Source organism: Cebus imitator, unplaced genomic scaffold (assembly GCF_001604975.1).
Source record: "Cebus imitator isolate Cc_AM_T3 unplaced genomic scaffold, Cebus_imitator-1.0 Scaffold698, whole genome shotgun sequence".
NCBI lineage: Eukaryota > Metazoa > Chordata > Mammalia > Primates > Cebidae > Cebus > Cebus imitator.
The window spans coordinates 354,630-381,116 of record NW_016108013.1 but is presented as its reverse complement, the minus strand read 5'-3'; the positions used below and the strand labels follow the sequence as shown (position 1 = coordinate 381,116).

Sequence of the window (26,487 nt, the reverse complement as noted above, 5' to 3'; positions counted from 1 at the left end):
AAAAAAAAAAAAAAAAAAAAAAAGCTTATAATCCTAGACCTAGTCATGCAGATTTATATATACTCCATACACAAACCAAGATTATAAATACTAACTCAATGAATAAAATGCAAATTACATATCAACAAATACAAATGACGGACAGATTCACTTAATGGTGGTTAAGGAAGGAATGGTTTCATTCCCAACCATGAACTAAAACTTTAGGTGGTTTTGAAGAAATTAGAAGATACAAAGTTCTGACTGAAGTAAATATATAATGAAGACCAGGGAATCTCTTAATTATGATTTTATTATCAAACTGAGAAGGGCATGAGGAAGCCATTACATCTTTTGTGATGAATTTCATGAAGAAAATTGATTTTTTTTTTTTAAGACCAAGTGGCACGATCTCGGCTCACTGTAATGTCATCCTCCCAGGTTAAAGCGATTCTTCTGCCTCAGCCTCCTGAGTAGCTGGGATTACAAGTACACACCACCTCACCTGGCTAATTTTTGTATTTTTAGTAAAGACAGGTTTTCACCATGTTGGTCAGGCTGGTCTCAAACTCCTGACCTCAGGTGATCCACCCACCTTCACCTCCTAAAGTGCTGGGATTACGGATGTGAGCCACTGTGCCTGGCCAAGAAAATGGATTTTAAGGGCAATTCAAATGCCTAGGAAAAGACTGATTAAGTACTTGCAGAAGAATGTTTTTATTATCAAGGAGGTATAATGGAAAGGATATAACTTTTGACATCTGATGGCTTTAGTTTCAAATCTCACCTTTACCACTCAGAAATTGTAACATTGTTGAAATTATTTAGCCTTAGAGTATTACTTTCCTTATCTGAAAGTAAAAATTATAACATGTACCTTGCATATTTATTCTGAAAGTTGTTGATATTATTATTATTATCATACAGTAGTCACAGGCTATGAAATAAAAGATGGATTTTAAACATTAATTTCAGAGTATGAAGCTTGGCAGGTGCAGTGGCTTACGCCTGTAATCCCTACACTTTGGGAGGCCAAGGCGGGTGGATCATGAGGTCAGGAGATCAAGACCATCCTAGCCAACATGGTGAAACCATCTCTACTGAAATACAAAAAATTAGCCAGGTGTGGTGGCGTGCACCTGTAGTCCCAGCTATTTGGGAGGATGAGGCAGGAGAATCACTTGAACCCAGGAGGCAGAGGTTGTAGTGAGCTGAGATTGCACCACTGCACTCCAGACTGGTGACAGAGCGAGACTACATGTCCCCAAAAATAAAGTAAGAAAGAAAGAAAGAAAGCTCTCAGACATCATAAAAGGATAGCAGCTGATAAACTGTTAAAAACCAATACTTGGAGAAGTTAGGTTGGCCATGCTAATGAAAGATAATGAAGGGAGATGCTAATAAATATAATAAGGAGTTTAAACACAATATTGATAATTATCCAGTCTTTAATACTGAGAGTGGAATACAGAAGTTAAAAAAAAATGAGTCTTATCTCATGAACTAAAACAGAGTAGTCCAAAGGGTATCCATATTTTTATAAAAAGCAAAAACAAAAATCTGACTTACAAGGATAAATATTTCAGAGACTAGTACTTCCCTAATACATATTCTCCTCTTGAAATCTCTGCTTTTTAGCTGGGCACATTGCCTCTTAGGACAGATAGATCTAGCATTCTCTGCAATTGAGTGTGACCATTTGACTATATTCCGGCAAATAACATGCAAACAGACGTATTCTCTGAAACCTTTCAGGAAATTTCTTTAAGGACACCAGGCATATGCCCTTTGCCCCTCCCCACTTTATCTCTTTATTCTGCTGCTTGGAACATAGATGTAATAGCCAGAGCTACGTATGAAACTATGAGAGTGAAGGCCATGTCATCAAGAACTGGGAGGCTAAAAGCAGGAAGAAGCCTCATTCCTAGACTTTGGGATAACCACTATACATGCCCTATATTGACTACCTCTGGACTTTAAACTTTGTCTTATTTAAGCCACTATGTTTTGGGGTATGTTTAACTGATATAATCATTATGGTTTATTTTCTAAATGAGACTCATCTTCCTTGTTGATACTCCCAAAAAAACAGTGACATTTTATCTCCCAGAAAGTTGTTTTCCTAATACTAAATTCTACAGTTTTCCTATGCATTTCCTCATTTAATAGTTGTTGAATCTAAAGTTGGGGCCGGGCATAGTGGCTCACACCTATAATTCTAGCACTTTGGGAGGCCGAGGCAGGTCAATTGCTTGAGATCAGATGTTGGAGACCAGCTTGGCCAACATGGTGAAACCCTGTCTCTACCAAAAAATACAAAAATTACAAAATACAAAAATACAAAAATGCCGGGTGTGGTGGCATGTATCTGTAATCCCAGCTACCAAGAGGCTGAGGCACAAAAATCTCTTGAACCTGAGAGGCAGAGGTTGCAGTGAGCCAAGATCATGCCACTGCACTCCAACCTGGGCAATAGAGTGAGACTCTTTCTCAAAAAAGAGAAAAAAGAATAGTAAAGTTGGAGGAGAATAGCAAAGCGAATTGAAGAATACATGCTGTAGAGTCAGACAGACTTGGATTCAAATTCTTATTTTCTCACTTATTAGCTATATAATCTGGGACAAGGTTCTTAACCACTCTCCAATCTTGATGTTGAGATAACAGATCTAAAATATCTGGTACCTATTAGGTTCCCAGTAAAATACTCCATTTTTTCTAGTTGAATTTTAAGACCCAGTTCAAATACTATTTCCTCAAACATTTCTTTAATTTCCTACTTAGAAATTGCTGTGGACTGAATTCTGCCCTCCCTACCAACTTCATGTATTGAAGCCCTAACCCCAAATAAGACTGTAGTGGGAGATAGGGTCTTGAAGGAGGTAGTTGAAATTAAATGAGGTCATGAAAGTCAGGCCCTAATCTAATAGGATGGGTGAATTTATAAGAAGAGAAAGAGATACCAGATATGCTCATGCAAGCAGAAAAAGCCATGTGAGAACACAGCAAAAGGCATCCATTTGCAAGTCAAAAAGGCCTCACTGTAAACCAACCAATCCTACTGGCACCTTGATCTTGGACTTCTAACCTCCAGAACTGTGAGAAAATAAATTTCTATTGTTTAAGACACCTCAGTCTGTGGTATTTTGTAATGGAAGCCCTATCAGACTAATAAAGAAATCCTTAAAACATCTCTCCTTATATCACTTTTTAAAAGTTGCTTTGGTTTTTTTAAGAAGTTACCTCGGCCGGATGCAGTGGCTCGTGCCTGTAATCCCAGCACTTTGGGAGGCTGAAGCAGGCAGATCATGAGGTCAAGAGATCAAGACCATCCTTGCCAACATGGTGAAACCCTGTCTCTACTAAAATACAAAACATTAGCTGGGCACAGTGGTGTGCACCTATAGTCCCAGCTACTCAGGAGGCTGGGGCAGGGGAATCCTTGAACACCTGGGATGTGGAGACTGCAGTGAGTGGAAATCGCACCACTGCACTCCAGCCTGGTAAAAGATCGAGACTCTGTCTCAAAAAAAAAAAAAAGTTACCTTGTAATTATATGTATATGTCTTCTCTACTGCAGTATTAGATCCTCAAAAACAGGAATCTTGTTTTATGAATCTTCCTTCCATAGTACCCAAAACAATATATTGAACTTCTGTGTTATTTTATTATGTTTTTGTTTTTGTTTTTGTTTTTTGAGACGGAGTCTCACACTACACTAAGGTACAGTGGTGCAATCTCAGCTCACTGCTACCTCCACCTCCTAGGTTCAAGCAATTCTCCTACCTCAGCCTCCCAGGTAGATGGGACTACTGGTGTGCACCATTATGCCCAGCTAATTTTTGTATTTTTAGTAGAGACAGGGTTTCACCATGTTAGCCAGGCTGGTCTTGAACTCCTGACCTCAAGTGATCCACCTGTCTTGGCCTCCCAAAGTGCTGGGATTACAGGCATGAGCCATCGCACCCAGCCCTCTGCTACATATTTTTTAGATGGACATTCAGAAACTGAGGCTGGGCACAGTGGCTCATGCCTGTAATCTCAGCACTTTGGGAAGCTGAGGAGAGAAGATAGATTGCTTGAGCCCAGGATTTGGAGACCACCATGGGCAACATAGTAAGACCATGGCTCTTAAAAAAAAAAAAAAAAAAAAGTTTACAAAATTAGCTGGACGTGGTGGCACACACCTCTAGTTCCAGCTAGGAACCAGCCTGAGATTGGAAGATATCACTTGAGCCCAGGAGTTTGAGATTGCAGTGAGCTAAGATCACTCTGCTGCACTCCAGCCTGGATGAAAGAATGAGACCCTGTCTCTTTAATATTAATAAGCTGAACTTGCAAAAATTGGTTATTATTAATGTTAATCAGAAGTAAGACTTCTAATCCTCTTTATTTGCAGATTATATATGGTTAAGGAGATACATATATGTGCCAAATTGAAAAGATATGGACTGTGACTGTTTTGTGTGTCAATGTGATAAGGTTATAGTATCCAGTTATTCAACCAAATACTAATCTAAGTGTTGCTGTGAACATATCTTGTAGATATGGTTAACATCTACAGTCAGTAGACTAGTGTATATATGAGATTATCCTTGATATTCTGAGTGGCCTCTTCTAATCAGTTTTGTCCAAGCAAAACTGATGTTTACTTGAAGAAGAAATACTCTTGCCCAAGAGTTAGCAGCTTACCAGTATTATCTACACATTTCAGACTTGACAGCCTCCAAAATTTTCTGAGCCACTTTTCTGAAAAAAAGTCTCTTAATCATCTGCTTCTGTTTCTCTGGCTAACTCTGACTGATTCAAGCACCTTTTACTTACTGTGCTTACCAGTGCTAGAATTTCTATTTTATTCTTTTTTGAAATGTTTCCTTATTGATAGTCTATATTTATTGAGTCATTGTTACCATATTTTTCTTTATTTCTTTGTGCATTATTTCCCTTATAGTACTTTCTTGGAAGTCTTTGCTAAATGTAAGACTTTTGGGAATACTCAATTACTCAGATACAGTTTCTTTTTAAACTAATTAATTAACTTTTGGAGACAAGGTCTTGCTCAGTCACCCAGGCTGAAGTATAGTGGCATGATCATTACTCACTGCAGCCTTATACTCCTGGGCTCAAGTGATCCTCCTGCCTCAGCCTCCTGTGTAGCCAGCACTATAGGTGTAAGGCACCACATCTGGCCTTTTTTTTTTTTTTTTTTTCCTGAGACGGAGTCTTGCTGTGTCACCAGGCTGGAGCACAGTGGCACAGTCCCGGTTCACTGCAGTGTCTGCCTCCCGGGTTCAAGTGATCCCTCTGCCTCAGCCTCCCAAGTAGCTGGGACTACAGGTGTGTGCCACCATGCCCGGCTAATTTTTGTATGTTTAGTAGAGACAGGGTTTCACCATGTTGGCCAGGATGGTCTCAACCTCTTGACCTCGTGATCCACCCGCCTTGGCCTCCCAAAGTGCTGGGATTACAGGAGTGAGCCACCGCACCCAGCCGCTTTTTTTTTTTTTTTAAGAAACCAGGTCCCCCAATAGGAATGCTTTTACACTATTGGTGGGAATGCAAATAAGTTCAGCCTTTGTGGAAGACAGAGGAATCAATTCCTCAAAGACCTAGAACCAGAAATACCATTTGACCCAGCAATCCAATTACTGGGTATATAGCCAGAGGAATATAAATCATTCTGTTATAAAGATAAATGCACGCATATGTTCATTGTGGCACTGTTTACAATGGCAAAGACATGGAGTCAACCCAAATGCCCATCAGTGATAGACTGGATAAAGAAAACGTAGTATATGTACATCATGGTATACTATGCAGCTATAAAAGGGAAGGAGATCATGTTCTTTGCAGGGACACGGATGGAGCTGGAAGCCATTATCTTTAGCAGACTAACATAGGGACAGAAAACTAAACATCACATATTCTCATTTATAAGTGGGAGCTGAAAAATGAGAACACATGGATACAAGGAGGGGAACAACATACACTGGGGCTTGCAGGTGGGGGTCTGGGGGAGTGAGAGCATCAGGATAATTAGCTAATGCATGTGGGGCTTAATACCTAGATGATGGGTTGACAGGTGCAGCAAACCATGATGGCACATGTGTACCTGTGAACAAACCTGCATGTCTTACACATGTATTCTGGAACTTAAAAAAAGATGTTACATACATGTAACAATCTTCAAGATTTTAGCAAAAAGCAAAATAAAGACCAGGGTTGACAGTACATTATAATTTCTGTAATATTAGAGTATGGAGAGGGTGGACAATTCACACACACACACACACACACAGCACCCAGAGATTTGAATGATTAATGCACAATATACCTTTGAAAAGAAACATGAGAACTAGGTACCTGTAACTGCTGTTCATGGGAGCAAGGAAATTTTCACCCTCTACTGTTTAGTACCTTTTGAATTTAAAGGTGTCTTTACGCAGGGTGTAGTGGCTCATGCCTGTAATCCTAGTACTTTGGGAGGCCAAGGCAGGTGGATCACCTGTGGTCAGGAGTCTGAGACCAGCCTGGCCAACACGGTGAAGCCCTGTCTCCACTAAAAATATAAAAATTAGCCAGACATGGTGGTGCACACCTGTGATCCCAGCTACTTTGAAGGCTGAGCCAGGAGAATCACTTGAATCTGGGAGGTGGAGGTTGCAGAGAGCCAAGATTGCACCACTGCACTCCAGCCTGGGCAACAGAGAGCCAGACTCCATCTCAAAAAAATAAAAATATCTTTAATGTATTTCTATTAGAAAAATAAAATTCTAATAAAATAAAATTAAAGAAACTGGGTCTCCTTATGTTGCCCAGGCTAGTCTTGAAATTCTGGCCTCAAGTGAAATTCCCAGCTTGGCCTTCTAAAGTACTGGGATCACAGACATGAGCCACCACACCCAGCCCCAGATGCAATTTCAGTTTACTGAGTGTGGGTCATAGTTTTTGTTTATTTGCATGCCTTGTAATTTTTAGTTGAAAACTGACATTTTAGATAACATATTGTAGGAAAGTCTGGAGGGCATGCAGCCTAGGGTAACAACTTTTCCCCCTGAAAGTTGTTCTGTGTGTGTGTGTGTGTGTGTGTTTAGCCATTTGCCCATACTAAATGTTTTAGTCCATTTTGTGCTCCTGTAACAGAATACCTGAAACTGGGTAATTTATAATGAAAATAAATTTGTTTCTCGCAGTTTTGGAGGCTAGGAAGTCCAAGACCAATTGGCTGGCATCTGATAAGGGCCTTCTTGCTCCATCATCCTATGACAGAAGTCATCACATGGTGGAAGGGCAAAGGGGGCAAGAGAAAGATAGAAGGGGGCCATACTTGTCCTTTTATAATAAACCTACTACTCCTGCAATAACAGCATAATCCATTCATGAGCGTGGAAACCTCATGGCCCAGTCAGCTCTTAAAGATCCCACCTCTTAATGTTGTTATAATGGCAGTTAAATTTAAACATGAGGTTGGAAGGGTACAGACATTCAAACCATAGCACTAAACTAAATCTATGAATTCTCCCATGCAATGTGTGGCTACTGAAGTCTCTTTTCTGTAGGGTTTTTTCCTTTATTTTTAAATAAAACTTGGTTACCTGAGTTTCTCCTTGGTGCCTGCATAGCTTAGTGTTCAACCAAACATTAATTAAACATTTGGCTCAAACACCTTGAGGCAGTAAAACTTTCTCTTTCTATTGATGGATCACTAGGTGCACTGGGGAGTGCATTCAAAGTCCAGCTGTTGTATGTCTTCACTGGCTTTTACATTCTGCAAGGCCTTTTGCAACCTTCTTGCTTATCCACTGAGCATTTGCTCAGGATCCGTCAGCCTAGAATGTTTGGGTGTCTTAGGTCTGTCTTCCAAGTAAGTCTCTGATGCATATCCTTGCAGCCTCTGCTTTAATCGGGATATGTAGAGAGCTTATAAAGCTCCCTACGGCTATGTCATCCCTGGGAAATTCCTGTTAAATCCCACCTAGTTTGCCAATCCATTGCTTGCCCCAAACAAAAGGCAACATAATGCAAGCAAAGCCACCTGCCATCCATGTTTGCTTGCCACTGAGATCACCTGTTTAAACTGATAACAGCTCCAAGTCAAGTAAGCCTCCTTTGGCCATGGCGGCAAGGCTATTCAGTTTCATGTCCTGCCCCAACCTGGTTGAACTTCACTTACAACAGAACTGGAGTGGTGGAATGGGAGTCCTTCCAGGCAAGAACAACAAAAAAATTTGCTGATCTTACTTGAAATTTAGTGATCTTCATGAATAAACATTTCTCTGATTGTGGTATCTGCCTTTAATTTTATTTCTAGAATGACAAATTATTATTTTTGACAGTTTTTTCTAGCTTTATAGTTTCTTCTTGGGGAGAGAATGTGTCGACCTCACTCCATCATGCTGAAGTAAATCTTCATCTCTTAATTTTTTCTCTCAAAAATATCCTGAGGATTCCCTCTGGAGTCTCCAAAGTAATTGTAGTATCTGGTTTCAATGGCTGGATGATTCAGGATTCCAAGAGTAATAGTTACTTTTTAGACCTCCAAAGAAGAAGTGACAACCACATAAACAAAAAAACGCTTCTTAACTCATGGAGGTTTGGGGCTTACTAGCACTGTATTTTGAAACTTTCAGCCTTACTTTATAACTGATTTAGTATATTTTTCATTTAATTTCAGATTTCAGTGAAGTTCCTTATGACTTCCCCTGAAATTGCTTCCTTATCATGGGGGCAAATGAAAGTACAAGGCTCTAATACAACCTATAAGGACTGCAAAGTATGGCCAGGGGGCAGTCGGACTTGGGATTGGAGAGAAACAGGAACTGAGGTAAGATATTAATCTTTGTTTGGAGGCCAAGGCAGGTGGATCACCTGAGGTCGAGAGTTCAAGACCAGCCTGACCAACATGGTGAAACCCCGTCTTAAAAAAATAAATAAAAAAAAATAAAAAGATATTAGTCTTTGGTTGACACTACATGAAGCTGACCAAGTGATTTCCAACCTCCTAAGGCGTAATGACTAAGTGAAAAGTAACTATATATCTTGTCTCTTTTTGAGATATAATTAACATACCATTGAATTCACCCTTTTAAAGCATGCAATTCAGTGAACTTCTTATATTCATAAACTTGTACAACAGCTACCACTGTTAGTTCCAGAATATATTTATCACCTCAAAAAGAAACCCCATAACCACTACCAGTCAATGTCCAATCACCACCCCTCAAACCCCTAGCAATGATTAATCTACTTTCTGTTGCTATAGATATGCCTATTCTGGATGTTTTCTATAAATGGCATCATTCAGATATCTTAGGAGTGTTCCTAGGAGTAGATTTCTGGGTTATATAGTGTTTAACCTTTTGAGGTAACTGCCAGACTATCTTCCAAAGCACCTGCATCATTTTTAAATTTCCACTAGGAATATGACAGCTCCAGTTTTTCCACATTCCTGCTCAACACATTGTTCTTTTCATTGTTTTGTTTTTATTAGAACCATCCTATTAGGTGTGAAGTGTTGTTCTCATTGTGGTTTTGATTTGCATTTCCCTGCATTTCCTCCAGTATTCTCAGTGTGCCATGCCCGAGGTAGAGCCTCCTTTCCATGAGTGTAGGTTGGGCAAAACAAGTGACTCTCTACCTTTTGACCCCGTTCACCTGGGATGCAGCCTCAACAATAGAAAGATGGGGGCAGGATGAAAGGTACTAAAGTCCCGCTCCTCCTGGGAAGGAAGCCTTCCAGCTAGATACTGAGGGGAGAAAGAGTCTTGTGTTCTTGGCCTCAGAAGTTTTGGAGAGTAGGTCTCTGCCTCACAATGGAGATGGGGCAGGGAGGCATCTATCTTGATGCCACTACTGTACATATGCACAGATTCTTACCTGTCTTACCAAATGTCTCAGTGAGTTCTGGCTGCTATAAAAAAATTATCATAGACTGAGTGCTTTAAACAATAAACATTTATTTCTCACACTTCTGGAGGCTGAAGGTGTGAGATTAGTATGCCACCATGGTCAGGTTCTGGTCCTTGTATTAGTTTGTTTTCACACTCCTGATAAAGACATACCCAAGACTGGGGAGAAAAAGAGGTTTAATGTACTTACAGTTCCATGTCGCCGGGGAGGCCTCACAATCATGGTGAAAGGCAAGGAGGAGCAAGTCACATCTTAAATGAGAAACTTCCATTTTTAAAACCATCAGATCTCTTTTTTCTTTTTTTTTTTGAGACGGAGTTTCACTCGTTGCCTAGGCTGGAGTGCAATGGCACAATTTCAGCTCACCACAACCTCCACCTCACGGGTTCAAGTTATTCTCCTGCCTAAGCCTCCCGAGTAGCTGGGGTTACAGGTGCCCACCACCACACCTGGCTAATTTTTTGTATTTTTGGTAGAGACGGGGTTTCTCAATGTTGGTCAGGCTGGTCTCAAACTCCCGGCCTCAGGTGATCCACCTGCCTCAGCCTCCCAAAGTGCTGGGATTACAGGCATGAGTCATTGCGCCCAGCAAATCATCAGATCTCATGAGACTCATTCACTATCATGAGAGCAGTGCAGGAAAAACCCACCCCCATAATTCAATCACCTCCCACTGGGTTCCTCCCATGACATGCAGGAATTCTTGGAGTTACAATTCAAGATGAGATTTGGGTGGGGACACAGCCAAACCATATCAGCCCTCTTCCAGTTTCCAGTCAACTTCTCATTGTATCCTTACATGGTGGAGAGGTAGGTAACTTTTGGGCTTTTTATAAGGGCACTAATCTCATTCATGAGGGCTCCATCCTTAGGATCCAGTTACTTCCTATAGGCCTTACCTCTAAATAATATCACATTGGGATTAGTGTTTCAATATATACATTTTTAAGGGACACACATTAAGTTCTTGCAGCAAATATTTTTTATAGTTTTTTTCTTTCTTTTTTTTTTTTACAAACAGTCTCACTCTGTCATCCAGGCTGGAGTGCAGTGGTGAGATCATGGCTCACTGCAGTCTATACCACCTGGACAAAAGGGGTCTTCCTGCCTCAGCCTCCTGAGTAGCAAGGACCACAGGCATGCAACCATACTTGCTTATTTTTTTAGTTTTTATAGAGATTAGGTCTCAACACATTGCCCATGCTGGTCTTGAACTTCTGACCCCAAGAAATCCTCCCACCTTAGCCTCCCAAACTGCTGAGATTACAGGCATGAGCCACCATACCCAGCCAGATTTTCTTAAATACACGTTTATTTATTGGCTCTTTGCTCTTAGGACCGTTTCCAGAGGCTTTAGAGGCTTTGTTGTTGTTTTTTTGGTGAATTCTTGGTTTGGGTTTTTCTTTGTTGTTGTTATTAATAATTTTCACATAGGAGTGGGTCAGTGGAACTCCTCATGATGTAATGATGGAAGTAGATCCTTCATTTTTGAAGAATAGTTTGTTGGATATAGATTTCTTGAGCAACAGTCTTTTTCTTTCAGCACTTTCAATATGCCATCCCACCACTTTTTGGCTTCAGTGGTTTCCAATGATAAATCAACCAAGAGCATTATTAGAGCTTCCTTGGACTTGATGAATTGCTTCTCTTTTATTGCTTTCAAAACATATCATAGTGGTTTAACTATGAGATGTCTAGGTATGGATATCTTTGAGTTTGTCCTACTTGGAATTTATTGAGCTTCATGAAGATGTAGATTGTTGGGTTTTTTTAAATCAAATATGGGGAATTTTAGAGCTATTATTTCTCCAAGTATTCTTTCTATTCCTATCTCCCTTTCCTTGTGACTCCCATTATGGATATATTGGTAGGCATTAGGGTATCCTACAGGTCTCTGAGTCTCTATTCTTTGTCTTCATTTCTTTTCTTTCCTTTGCCTCAGACTGAATAATCTCAATTGACCTATTTCCAATTCTGCTGAATCTTACCTGCAATTGAGCCCCTGTAGTGACATTTTTATTTCTGCCATTATAAACTACAGAATTTTTTTTTTTTTTTTTTTTTTTGAGAGACAGATTCTTGCTCCGTTACCACAGCTGGAGTGCCATTGCACAATTTTGGCTCACTGCAACCTCTGCCTCCCAGGTTCCAGCAATTCTCCTGCCTCACCTCCCAAGTAGCTGGGACTGCAGGTGCACGCTATCATGCCTGGCTAATTTTTGTATTTTTAGTAGAGACAGGGTTTTACCATGTTGGCCAGGCTGGTCTTGAACTCCTGACCTCAAGTGATCTACCCATCTCAGCCTCCCAAAGTACTGGGATTATAGGCGTGAGCTATCACACCTGGCCCAGAATTTCTATTTGGTCTTTTTTTTTGAAGATGGGGTTTCACGATGATGGCCAGGCTGGTCTTGAACTCCTGACCTCAGGTGATCCACCCACCTCAGCTTCCCAAAGTGCTAGGATTACAGGCCTGAGCTACCGCGCCCGGCCTATTTGCTCTTTTTAACAATTTTTATTTCTTTATTGGTATTTTTTATTTGGTAAGATATTGTTATACTTTCTTTTTTTTTTTTTGAGACGGAGTTTCACTCGTTACCCAGGCTGGAGTGCAATGGCGCAATCTCGGCTCACCGCAACCTCCGCGTCCTGGGTTCAGGCAATTCTCCTGCCTCAGCCTCCTGAGTAGCTGGGATTACAGGCATGTGCCACCATGCCCAGCTGATTTTTTGTATTTTTAGTAGAGACGGGGTTTCACCATGTTGACCAGGATGGTCTCTATCTCTCGACCTCGTGATCCACCCGCCTCAGCCTCCCAAAGTGTTGGGATTACAGGCGTGAGCCACCGCGCCCGGCCTATACTTTCCTTTAGTTCTTTTGAACATGGTTTCCTTTAGTTCCTGTTACATATTTAAAATCACTGATTTACAGTCCTTCTCTAGTAAGTCCAATGTCTGGGCTTCCTCTAGGATAGTTTCTACTGTCTGCTTCCCCCATCCCCAAATGGACCTGCCTTTCTTTCTTTTCTTTCTTTCTTAATGTCTGTCTTTGTTGTTTTGTTTATATTTCTCAATTTTTTTTGGTTGAATACTGGATATTTTACATAATGTAGCAACTCTGGAAATCAATTCCCCCCCATTCTGAAGATTTGTTGTTGTTATTTTTTGCTGTTATTTCTTCCTATATAGTTCTGCAAACTCTGTATTCTTTGTGGCTTCTGAGGTCTGCTCATTTACCTTAGTGATGAGCTAATGATTTGACAGAGATTTCTTTACATTGCTGGAATCAGATGTTGAGATTTACCCATGTGTCTACCAGTTGCCTTTCTTATAATTTCTTTTGTAATTTAGATCTTTTGAAGTCAATTTCTTCTTTAAAAAAAAATTCAGTATCTGGGGCAGGGCACTGTGGCTCACGCCTGTAATCCTAGCACTTTGGGGGGCTGAGGTGGGTGGATTACCTGAGGTCAGGAGTTCAAGACCAGCCTGGCCATCCTGGTGAAACCCCATCTTTAAAAAAAAAAAAAAAAAAATCCTCATCTGGCCGGGTGTGGTGGCTCATGCCTGTAATCCCAGCACGTTGGGAGGCCGAGGCGGGCAGCTCATTTGAGGCCAGGGGTTCAAGACCAGCCTGGCCAACATGGTGAAACCCGTTTCTACTAAAAATACAAAAGTTACCTGGGCGTGGTGGTACACACCTTTAATCCCAGCTACTTGGGAGGCTGATGCAGGAGAATCACTTGAATCCGGGAGAGGGAGGTTGCAGTGAGCCAGGATCACACCACTGCCCTCCAGCCTGGGCAACAGAGTGAGACTGTGTCTCAAAAAAAAGAAAAACCAAAACATCAGGCCGGATGTGGTGGCTCACACATGTAAGCCCAACACTTTGGGAGGCCAAGGTGAGCAGATCACCTGAGATCAGGAGTTTGAGACCAGCCTGACCAACATGGTGAATCTCCATCTCTACTAAAAACACAAAATTAGCCAGGCATGGTGCCACATGCCTATAAGGCCCACTACTCGGGAGACTGAGGCAAGAGAATAGGAGAATTGCTTGAACCCAGGAGGTGGAGGTTGCAGTGAGCTGAGATCAAGCCATTGCACTCCAGCCTGGGCAACAAGAGCAAAACTCCATCTCAAAAAAAAAAATTAGAATCCTTTAAAAGTTATTTCAGTAAGGATTTCTTGGTGATCTCCCCCAGTTTTTATTTGTCTGAAAAGGTCCTTGTTTTTTAATTCTAATTTTTCCTGTTTTCTAAGTTGACAGTAGTTTTTTCAGAACTTTATTTGTAGGAATCCTAATCAGACTATGCCATTTGATATCTATCCCATGAAGGAAGATTCATACTTGCTTTTTCTCTATGTCCTATGTTACTCTCAATCTAGGCTCACTTTTAATTTCTTGACTGATGGCTTCCAAAACTGAGCTGATAGTGTAAATTTGAGCCCCAAACAAATGTGTGAGCAGGTTTGTGGTTATAAATTATCAGGGGAGATACTTTTCCCCTCTAGAGTCATGACTGAGCAGAAAGCTTTCCTCATCTTTTTCATCTGCCAGAGGGTGGATTTTTGGGGTCTCAGAACGTGTGATAAAATGCAAGACTCTGAGAATGGCAATACCTCAGGGTAACTTCAATATAGTTCACCATTTTGATTTCCAACTCCCCCTTTACTTTTGGCCTCTGGGAATTTCCCTTTCCTTTCTGCAAGCTCAGCTATCTATTTCAGAAGATGTTTATTTTTATGCGGCATTTTGTTTAAAGAAACTTTGTAGGTTTTATAGTCTATCACATTGTTCTCCATTGTAAACAGTTATGCCTACAAAATCAGGCCCCACATAAAAAGAGAGCCCTAACACATACTGTTTGTTCATGCCTTGGTTTTGAACTGCATGTACTCATTAATGATCCTGACACCTAGTTTGGTTGTTAGCTACCAACCTAGATCATAATGGATGGAATATACCTAGATTGGTAAAAGGAATAGAAGGGCATGGAGAGATATAGTAGGGACAGAATGAAAGAACTGAGGAATAAGAAGCCTTCAATCATGTAGCCTACTTGAACCAAATGGAAGTTAGAGAGTGGGAAGAATAGGTGGTGGTGTAGTTAACAGAGGGTCTATATATATATATATGCAGAACTGAGTTTATATTGTATTCAGTTAATAAGTCATAACCACTTTAGCTAGTGTATTAGTCAGGGCTCTCCAGAAAAACAGAACTAGTGGGAGATATATATATATATATATATATGTATATATATATATGATTTACTATGAGGAATTGACTTGTCCATGATCTGCTGTCTGCAAGTCGGAAGTCCCAAAAATCCGAGGAGCTGATGGTTTAAATCCCAGTCCAAGGCCAGAAGAAATTGAGATGAGATGTCTCAGTTAAAGTGGTGAGGCAGAGAAAAAGAGGCAAATTCTCCTTCCTTTGACTTATGTTGTTTTCAGGCCCTGAATGGATTGGATGATGCCTACCAACATTGGGGAGGGTAGTCTACCGAGTCTACCAATTCAAATACTAATCTCATCCATAGACATCCTCACAGACACACACAGAAATAATATTTAATTTGGGTACTCTGTGGTCCAGTTGAGTTGGCATATAAAACTAACCATCAAAGATACTTATGTGGGACAGTGATGTGTCTGACAAAGGTTATCCAGACTGTGAGTTAAGTTATACTGGAGCAAAACTTACATGGGTTCCACACTTGAGAGATTCATTTCCCTTCAGAAATGTCTTTAGTGAGGTATAATTCTATTTTTTCCACATAAGACCATATGAGTTAATATTACCATTAACCTTATTCTTTATAGAAACTTAAGCACAGAGAAGTTATATAACTTGTGTAGGCACAGAGCTAGAAAAGTGTGAAATCAAACAGTAAGCTCAGGTCAGATTGTAACTTCTTTCCTGTTTCTTTCTACTACATATTGTTTCCTTTTATATCTACAACACTGTCTCCCAAGCTGGAGTGCAGGGTTGTAACCACAGCTCAATCAACTTCTTGAGTTCAAGGGATCCTCCAGCCTGCTCTCATCATTCCAACTAGCTAGAATTAGAAGCACGTGCCACAATGCCTGGCTAATTTATTTTTATTTTTTGTAGAGACATTCTGTCTATGTTGCTCATGCTGGTCTCAAATTCTTGGCCTGAGTGGTCCTCCTTTTTTTTTTTTTTCTTTTAAGATGAGCTCTTACTCTGTCACCCAGGCTGGAGCGCAATGTCACTATTATGGTTCACTGTAGCCTTGATCTCCTGGGCTCAAGCACTCCTCCCACCTCAACCTCCAGAGTGGCTGGGACCACAGGCAATTGCCTCCATACCTGGCTAAGTTTAATTTTTTCTAGAGATAGGGTCTCACTCTATTGCCTAGGTTGGGCCAAACTCCTGCGCTCAAGTGATCCTTTTGTCTTTGCCTCCCAAAGTGCTGATCTGTTTTTGTTTGTTTGTGTGTTTGTTTAATGATGCAGTTCCAGGTTATCCTTTCACCTTCATCTCCTGTATTTCATAACACATATCTGAAGACCTAGTTATTCCATACCAAATGCTTCTTCTCTTCCAAACCTGTCATAATCTTTCATTCCTCTGTACCTTTGCTAAAACCATTTCCTTCTGTATCTGATTAAATCTTATATATTCCTCTATTCCTGGCTTTTGCATTATCTCCTCTATGAAGCATTTTCTTAATCCTTGTAAGAATGAGCTGCTTACTCCCTTCCATTATTTCTTTAATACTCTGTGTCTCTCTTATGGTACTTAGCACAGTTCACTTGTATTATAATGAGTATCTGTTTCCCCCACTAAGTGGTAAACTCCCTAAGGTTAGCAAGAACCATGCATTTAACACAATGTCAGTAAAGCAAAACTCAATAAATGTTTGCTGAATTGAAATTTTCATTATAAATGTCATTAAACAAACTGTTTATCCTTTTTGACATTCCCTCTGAGATAGGTTAATGTTATAATTCTCTTTTATTAGTTTAAAAAAGGAGAGGCTGGGCGTGGTGGCTCATGCCTGTAATCCCAGCACTTTGGGAGGCGGAGGCGGGCAGATCACGAGGTCAGAGGAGATCACGAGGTCAGAAGATTGAGACCTTCCTGACCAACATGGTGAAACCCCATCTCTACTAAAACACAAATAAATTAGCTGGGTGTGGTGGCGTGCACCTGTAGTCCCAGCTACTCAGGGGGCTGAGGCAGGGGAATCGCTTGAACCTGGGTGGCAGCAGATGCCGTGAACCAAGATCGTGCCACCACACTACAGCCTGGGCAACAGAGCAAGTCTCCATCTCTAAAAAAAAAAAAAAGGAGAGAGCAGATTTTGTAGTGATTACAGAATGGAAATGTCAAGAAAATATAAGGTCTTCAAGCAGTATCTTGAAATATAGTTAGTATAAACTCCAAAATCTTTACCCGTCATTAAAACAACTAGTATGTATCTAGTCAAATATAACTTTTCCAGAGTCACATAACTAATAATTCTTGGAACCAAAATTTGAGCATAATTTGTTCTTTCTCTAAAGCTTGTACTTTTCTTCTGTGTTATACTGTCCTTGCTCATTTCTATTCTAAGGCAATACCTATCTTATTATAGAAGCGTTTTCTATGTGAAAACCTGCATAGATCATTCATTCATGTGTCCTTTTTGTGAGACTGAAAGGGGTCAAGAATGAAGGTATAAAAAATATAAAATTAAAAGAAAGAAAAATCAATTATCAGCTGCCACCCAAAGAAAATTAAAGGAAGTATGGAAATGTTTACCCCAACTTTTTATTTTGAAAAATATTAAACCTACAAAATAGTTGTGTGAATAATATAATAAATTTCATATATCCTTTACCTAAATTCTCAAGTTGTTAACACTTTACCAAGTTTCTTTTCTCTCTACACACACACACACACACACACACACACACACAGTTCCATTATCATTTGACAGTGAATCGCAGATACGATATTTCAGTATTTCTCTCCTAAGGACATGAATATTCTCCTATATAACTACAATTCTATTATCAAAAATAAGGATATTATCATTGATACAATAATATCTAATATACAGTCTGTCTTCAGATTTCCCCAGTGTCTCAAGAATGTTCTCTATAACTTTTGTTGATTCTCAGAGAATTGTATAGTTGACTAGGCCAGAGTTTCTGCTGCTCAGGACAGTTCTCCTTAAGGAAAGATTGATGAGCTGTTCTTAGCCCTTTCTGTTTTTGTGTTTTTATTTGCTTTTGCTTTCCTATTCACCTTCTAAACCAGGTTGTTGTGGAAGGCTGATATAGTTGGATATTTGTCCCCACTTAAATATCATGTTGAAATGTAATCCCCAGTGTTGGAGGTGGGGCTTGGTGGGAGGTAATTGGGTTATGTGGGCAGTTCCCTCATGAATGGCTTAGTGCTGTCCTGGTGATAGTGAATGAGTTGTCAGGAGATCTGGCTATTTAAAAGTGTGTGGTACCTCCCCCGCCCACCTTGCTCCTGCTCTCACCATGTGACATGCCTACTCCCACTTTACCTTCTGCCATGGCTAAAAGCTCCCTGAGGCCTCCTCAGAAGTCAAACAGATGCTGGCATAATGCTTGTACAGACTGCAGAACTGTGAGGGAGAAATCAGCCAAAACAAAGAAGTTACAGGCCCCATGCAAGTCTGAAACCCAGCAGGGCAGTAATTAAATCTAAAAACTCCAAAATAATATCCTTTGACTCCATGTCTCACATCCAGGTAACACTGATGCAAGGGGTGGGCTCCAAAGGCTTTGGGCAGTTCTGCCCCTGTGGCTATGCAGGGTACAACCCCTGTGGTTGCTTTCACGGGCTGGTATTGACTGCCTGTGGCTTTTCCAGGTGCATGTTGCAAGCCATTGGTGGATCTACCATTCTCATGTCTGGAAGGTGGTAGCCCTCTTCTCACACGTCTACTAACCAGTGTCCCAGTGGGGACTCTGTGTAGGGGCTCCAACCCCACATTTCCCCTCCATAGTGCCATTGTAGAGGTTTTCCATGAGGGCTTTGCCCATACCCCCAGCAGACTTCTGTCTGGACATCAGGCATTTCCGTACATCCTCTGCAATCTAGGTAGAGGCTCCCAAACCTCACCTGTCACACTCTGTGCACCCACAGGCTTACTACCACATGGAAGCCACTAATGCGTGTGGCTTGCACCCTCTGAAGCATCAGCCTGAGCTGTACCTTGGCCCTTTTATACGTGGCTAGAGCTGAAGTGGCCATAATGCAGGGCACCATGTCCCAAGGCTGCACAGAGCATTGAGGCCTTGTACCTGTCCCACAGAATCATTATTTCCTCCTAGGACTGGAGGCCTGTGATGGGATGAGCTGCTGTGAAAGTCTCTGAAATGCCTTCTAGGCATTTCCCCCATTATCTTTACTATAAATATTTGGCTCCTCTTTACATATGCAAATTTCTGCAGCTGGTTTGAATGCCTCCCCTGAAAATGTTTTTTTCTTTTCTATTATACCACATGACCAGGCTGCAAATTTTTCAAACCTTTACACTCTGCTTCCCTTTTAAATCTGGTCGGGTGTGGTGGCTCATGCGTGTAATCCAAGCACTTTGGAGGCCAAGGCAGGCAGATCATGTGAGGTCAGGAGTTCAAGACCAGCCTGACCAACATGGTGAAACCCCATCTTAAAAAAAAAAAAAAAAGTAATTTCCAGTTTTATGTCATGTTTTTGCTCAAGAATGAGCATCAGCTGCTAGAAGCAGCCAGACCACACTTTGAGTGTTTTGCTGCTTAGAAATTTCTACCAGCCAGGTACAGTGGCTCATCCCTGTAATCCGAGCACATTGGGAGGCAGTAGGCTGAGGTGAGCAGATTGCTTAAGATCAGGAGTTCAAGACAAGCCTGGGCAACATGGCAAAACCTGTCTCTACCAAAAATACAAAAAATTAGCCAGATATGGCAGTGCGCCCCTGTAGTCCCAGCTACATGGGAGCCTGAGGTAGGGAGATTTCTTGAGCACAGGAGGCAGAGGGTGCAGTGAGCTGAGATTGCCCCACTGTACTCCAGCCTGGGTGACAGAGTAACACCTTGTCTCAAAAAAAGAAAGAAAGAAAAGAAACATCTTCCACCAGATAACCTAAATCATCACTTTCAAGCTCAAAGTTCCACAGATCTCTAGGGCAGGGACACAATGCCTCCAGTCTATTTGCTAAAGCATAGCACAAGTAACCTTTATCTGATTCCCAGTAAGTTCCTCATCTCCATCTGAGACCATCCCAGCCTGGACTTCAGTGTCCATATCACAGTCAGCATTTTGGTTACAAGCATTCAACGAGTCTCTAGGAATTTCCAGACTTCCTTCATCTTTCTGTCTTCTTTTGAGCCCTTCAAACTGTTCCAACCTCTGCCCATTACCTAGTTCCAAAGCTGATTCCACATTTTCAGGTATCTTTATAGCAATGCCCCCTTCCTGATACCAATTTTCCTTATTAGTCTTTTCTCAGATTGCTATAAAGAGCTACCTAAGACTGGTTAGTTTCTAAAGAAAAGAGTTTTAATTGGCTCACAGTTCCACAGGCTGTACAAGAAGCATAGCTGGGGAGGCCTCAGGAAACTTACTATCGTGGCAGAAGGTACAGAGGAAGCTGGCACATCTTGCATGGCTGGAGCAAGGGAAAGAAAGTAAGTGCAGGGTACCACACACTTTCAAACAACCCAATCTCACTCACTATCATGAAAATAGCAAGGGGGATACTGGCCCTATGATCCAGTCACCTCCCACCAGGCCCCTTCTCCAACATTGGGGATTACAATTCAACATGAGATTTTGGCAGGGACACAAATCCAAACCATGTCAGTATTACATATTTCTTTCTTAAGTCAAAGTTGAAAACAGCCTACAAGGTGGAAGCTCCTAAGAGTGAAAGGACAGACTGGTGATTTCTCAGAGCCTGTTGGAATCCTTCATTTAACCTCAAATATTCTAGTATTCAAAAATGAATTTGGATGTGTAGCATCATTAATTCACTATGAAGTAATATAATATAATGTATTATAATCATTCAACATTAAAAAATATGTAGGGTTTGTCTACTGGCATTATCTTTAAGGTAAATCACCTGTTTCTGCCTTCAAGAAGCTCTATAGGGGAATTAAGCAAAACAATAATTGTAATAAGTGCTACAGTAGATGAACCAAGAGAGGTATAATGGTAATAGAGAGGAAGAAATACCTAAGACTGCCTACATGACTTAGAGGGATTCTTCACAGAAAGTGGGATCTTCGACCTGATTCTTGAAGGAGATGTTTCCCAGGTAAACAAGGGTAACTAGCTTACTGGCAGGAAAAACATATGGCTAGATGTAGAAGTATAGGAAAAAATGCTGGAGTAGAATCATGGGAAGAGCTCTTCAATTTGTCACCAATATCTATAAACATTTATTTTTATAGGAAGCTCTAAAATCATGTTATTGGTTGAGGCTAGATTAACATTTGAGACTAGTCCATCCATGCCTTGGATCCTATGACTATTTTATTTTTTAATTTTACTTTTAAGTTCTAGGATACATGTGCAGAACATGCAGGTTTGTTACATAGGTATACATGTGCCATGGTGGTTTGCTGCATCTATCAACCCATCATCTAGGTTTTAAGCCCCACATGCATTAGGTATTTGTTCTAATCTCTCCCTCACAGAGTCACTCAGGCTGGAGTACAGTGGTGTGATCATATTTCACTATAACCTCAAACTCCTGGGCTCAAGCGATCCTGCTGTGTCAGCCTCCTGAACAGTTGAGAATACAGTTGTGTGCCACCATGCCTGGCTTTTTTAAATATATATATATGCACAGACACACGTATATATAATATACCTATATATATATAATACACACACATATATACATATATGTATAGTACACACATACATGTATAACATGCACACATATACATGTATTATATACACATATGTACATATATATGTACATATAATATATATATATATGTATTTTTTTTTTTTATGAGACAGAGTCTTGCTCTGTCACCCAGGCTAGAGTACAGTTGCCCGATCTTGGCTCACTGCAACCTCCGCCTCCTGGGTTTAGGCAATTCTTCTGCCTCAGCCTCATGAGTAGCTGGGATTATAGGCGTGTGCCACTATGCCCAGCTAATTTTTATCATTTCCATAGAGACAGGGTTTCGCCATGTTGGCCAGGATAGTCTTGAACTACTGGCCTCAAGCGATCCACCCACCTTGGCCTCTCAAAGCACTGGGAGTACAGGTGTGAGCCTCTCTGCCTACCCCTATAATTCATATTATTGCAGCTAATATGGTGGACTTGAATCTTACTAAAGGATTAAAGTCAGCAGTTATGATAAAATTTGTGTACAGCCCAAATCCTTTAAGATGATTCTTTTTTTTTTTTTTTTGAGATGGAGNTCAGACCGGCTTGACCAACATGGAGAAACCCCGTCTCTACTAAAAATACGAAATTAGCCGTCCGTGGTGGCACACGCCTATAATCCCAGGTACTCGGGAGGCTGAGGCAGGAAAACTGCTTGAACCCGGAAGGCGAAGGTTGCAGTAAGCCACGATTGCACCACTGCACTCTAGCCTGGGCGACAGAATGAGACTTCATCTCAAACAAACAAAGATGACTTGCTCGTTTCGGTTAGCATAATACTTTTTTTTTTTTTTTTTTTTTTGAGATGGAGTGTCACTCTTGTCGTCCAGGCTAGAGTTCAGTGGTGTGGTCTCAGCTCACTGCAACCTCCACCTCCTGGGTTCAAGAAATTCTCCTGCCTCAGCCTCCCAAGTAGCTGGGATTACAGATACCCACCACCACAACTGGCTAATTTTTGTGTTTTTAGAAACGGGTTTCACCATGTTAGCCAACCTGGTCTTGAACTCCTGACTTCAGGTGATCTGCCTGCCTTGGCCTCCCAAAGTACTGGGATGACAGGCGTGAGCCACTGCGCCCAGCCAAGATGATCCCTTTAATGTTAAAACATAATGGTTATTCTTGGGCCAGGCACGGTGGCTCATGCCTGTCATCCCAGCACTTTGGAAGTCTAAGGCTGGAGGGCAGTGAACTCCAGTGAGTGAACTGCCCTCCAGCCTCAGGACAGAGCAAGACCCTGTCTCAAAAACAGAAAAGAATGACTCAATTACTCTATTACCATAGTTCTTAATTTTTCCTTCTTTGGACACATATAGTTGAATTCCCATAAGGTAAAGGCCCCTATAATATGGCTCCCTTGCATATATTTTGCAAATTAGACATAATGTCTAGTGTGGTTGACTCCCCAACATTGATTCTACTGTACATGATTTGCCTAACTAGTCACGGTTTAGTTTAGTAATGGATTACTTTGTGTGATTACTTAGCAATGGTTTAGTAATGGATTACTTAGTGTGAAGATGAAGGTGTTGTAATAGAAATCTCAAAATTCAGTAGCATAAAGAAGATAGAAGGGTCTTTCTCTCATAAATTACTGTGGCCAGCCAAAACTAGTGGTGGGGTGGGAGAGATGTGGATAGCACACGTTCATTTAGGGACCCACGTTTTTTCCTTTTCATTGCTCTACCATCTCCTAGAGCATTTGAATGGTAGGAACTGGTCATAGGCAGGGCAAGGCTATAACTTGAAAGGAAGGAGAAAGAGAAGAAAAGTTCATGCCAAGCCTAGCTATAGAACCATTTCTTCTGTTCACATTCCATATAATTTTCTGTCAGTGACAGCACAGTCACATGACCACACTTAACTGCAAGAAGGACAGAAAATGGAGTGTCTAGACAGCTTATCAGCCATGTGCCCCAGAAAATGGGCAGAATGGATTTTGAAAGAAGAACTAGTAATCTGCCATTATAAGATGGGAGGGTAAGTTGGCTAGCAGACCTTTGGAAAAGATTTCTATTTTCCTACACTAATAAAAAAGCACATACAATACTAGACCATTATTTTGTTGTTAATATTTTGATAATTCCACTTGTATGAAATGTTTCCTCTATAATCTTACATATCTTATTTTGTATATTCTAAAACATTATTCTGAGAAGGGGGCTTCAACAAACTGCCAGAAGAGCCTATAGCACAAAAACAAGCCTCCGCCCTAGCAGAGGCAGCAAGATCATTTAAGAGCTTGTTAATTCAGACAAGCAGTAATGAGAATGTGACTCAGGCAGTGTCCACAGGGGACAGATTCCAGAAATCCTTTAACCTTCACTCACAGAATCTGCTTTTATCAGCAGCACAGCCAGATGATGGCATTCCTATTACCCATTTATGCTCACTTAATTTTGACAGAAAGAAATGCTTCTTTGAAAGTAGAATTTAGGAAAGTTTTCTTTTCAAATATAGCATAAAATAGGGAGAAATGTTCAAGACAGATAGGATACCATCTTGTTGCTTAGCTGGCATAATGGATATTAGTTGGACATTTTTACACAATTAATAGCTTCCCCCACAAAAAAGCCAGTAAGCTTTTACCACCTTAGGTTGTCTGACGGAAAGCCTCTTAAAGTAGAGGAACAGAATCAGACACTCAGTAGGGACAAGAGCCTTAGTGATTTGCCCTGAGGGATTGGAAACAGCATAGGAATTGCTGGTGGCAGGTTGAGAATGCCTCAGCAACAGTCTCATGCTCCAATTCCAGGCCTCTGCACAAAATTGTGAGTAATCACTGCCAACGCCTGGATCCACAGGCCATTGCAGAGTTACCTTTCATTGCTTTGTACGTGACACTATGAGCCTGCAGTAAAGCAGCGGCAGCCCAATTCATCACTTGAGTTCCATTGATCCAGCAACTCCAGTGGGCTGTGGCTGTCTCCAGTCTAATCTCCAGAGGATTACGGCTTTGCAGTCTCTTATGACCTTACACTTGATTTCCAGCAGTCAGTGGCTTTGTTTCATTTTACTAGAATGTGAGCTCTTAAGAGTCTGTGGATCACGGTGCTACTCCAAGTAGGTGCTGTTTGCTGTTCTTTGTTAAATGAAGGAATCATTCCAATTCAGTTAAATGCATTAATTTAGGGAAGGTGAAGATCTCCAGTCCTTATCTGTAATTGAATTAAATATTTGCCATGGTCATATCCCTAGAAAGTTTTAAATTCTTCAAATCATATTTATTGAGCTCATGTTGGTTCTAAAATTGATCACAGAGCTGCAGAACTAAAGGACATCTAGTCCAACCCTCTTACATCTGTAAGAACTGGTTGTGGAAATCAAGTGAAAATATCTCCTTTATTTTGCCTTTAAAAAGGTACAAACTTAAGTAATTTTATTAAGAAACAATCTAATTTCCCCACATTTCTTCTCTTGTTGTGGAGAACAGAGAAAGCTGGAGGCAGAGATACCATTCAGAGATACTTGGACACTACCTCTGTACCCTGTCCTACCCGTGCTGCTGCTGCTGATCAGTTTGGTTCACTTTTTGACATGCAGGTGTTCTAACCTAGAATACTTTTTTTTTTCTATATACAAGGTCTTACTCTGTCATCAAGACTAGAATGCAGTGGCATAATCACGGCTCACCATTTTTTGTTTTAAGGCAGCATCTTGATATGTTGACCAGCCCAGAAGTCCAAACATGTTAATAAGCCTTTCCATATATTACCCATTACTTTCCAGAATGATTATTTCAACTTACACTGGAACCTGTAAGTGAGCATGCAGTACTTGTTTAATGAAGACACTTTCATTTTATTCATTTTTTTTTTGAGACAGGGTCTCACTCTGTTGCCCAGGCTGGAGTGTGGTGGCACCATTTCAGCTCACTGCAACCTCTGTCTCCTGGGCTCAAACAATCCTCCTGCCTCAGACTCCCAAGTAGCTGGGAATACAGGTGCACATCACCACACCCAACCAATTTTTGTGTTTTTTATAGAGACAGGTTTTTACCATGTTACCCAGGCTGGTCTCAAACTCCCACACTTAAGCAATCCACCCACCTTGGCCTCCCAAAGTTTTGGGATTACAGGCGTGAGCCACCATGCCCAGCCCTAGAACACTTTTTGATATTCCCTTAAACTTCAGGAAGCTGCAAATGAGATAAGCCGGTAGTGAGAGGGAATTTGGCTTTGTTATCAGCTCTGGAACACTGAGTGAGGAATGTAACCAGCAACTACATACCAAATAAGGAATCGAGACATGGGGAAAGCCAGCAAAAATGTGCTGCATCTTTACTGCTTTATGTAGCTACCTGGCTTCTGTCCAGTTCTGTTTCCTTGGCTGAGCAAATCAGGGAGCAGGTGACCGTGTGTGCCGGTATGAAAGTCTCTTCCTGGCTGGGTGCGGTGGCTCACGTCTGTAATCCCAGAACTTTGGGAGGCCAAGGCAGGTGGATCGCCTAAGGTCGGGAGTTCAGACCGGCTTGACCAACATGGAGAAACCCCGTCTCTACTAAAAATACGAAATTAGCCGTCCGTGGTGGCACACGCCTATAATCCCAGGTACTCGGGAGGCTGAGGCAGGAAAACTGCTTGAACCCGGAAGGCGAAGGTTGCAGTAAGCCACGATTGCACCACTGCACTCTAGCCTGGGCGACAGAATGAGACTTCATCTCAAACAAACAAAGATGACTTGCTCGTTTCGGTTAGCATAATACTTTTTTTTTTTTTTTTTTTTTT

At 41.1% G+C, this 26,487-nt stretch overlaps 1 protein-coding gene across 1 annotated transcript in view; it reads left to right on the top strand.

Annotated features, from left to right (window-relative positions):
- The window catches only part of AAMDC (adipogenesis associated Mth938 domain containing), a 49,363-nt gene that overhangs the window by 13,490 nt on the left and 9,386 nt on the right, over positions 1-26,487 (top strand). Inside the window, exons 2-3 of the mRNA XM_017518686.2 lie at positions 8,651-8,800; positions 9,068-9,070. Coding sequence (XP_017374175.1) covers positions 8,669-8,800; positions 9,068-9,070 — 135 coding nt within the window. The 5' untranslated portion in view covers positions 8,651-8,668. The remainder of the gene's footprint in view (positions 1-8,650; positions 8,801-9,067; positions 9,071-26,487) is intronic.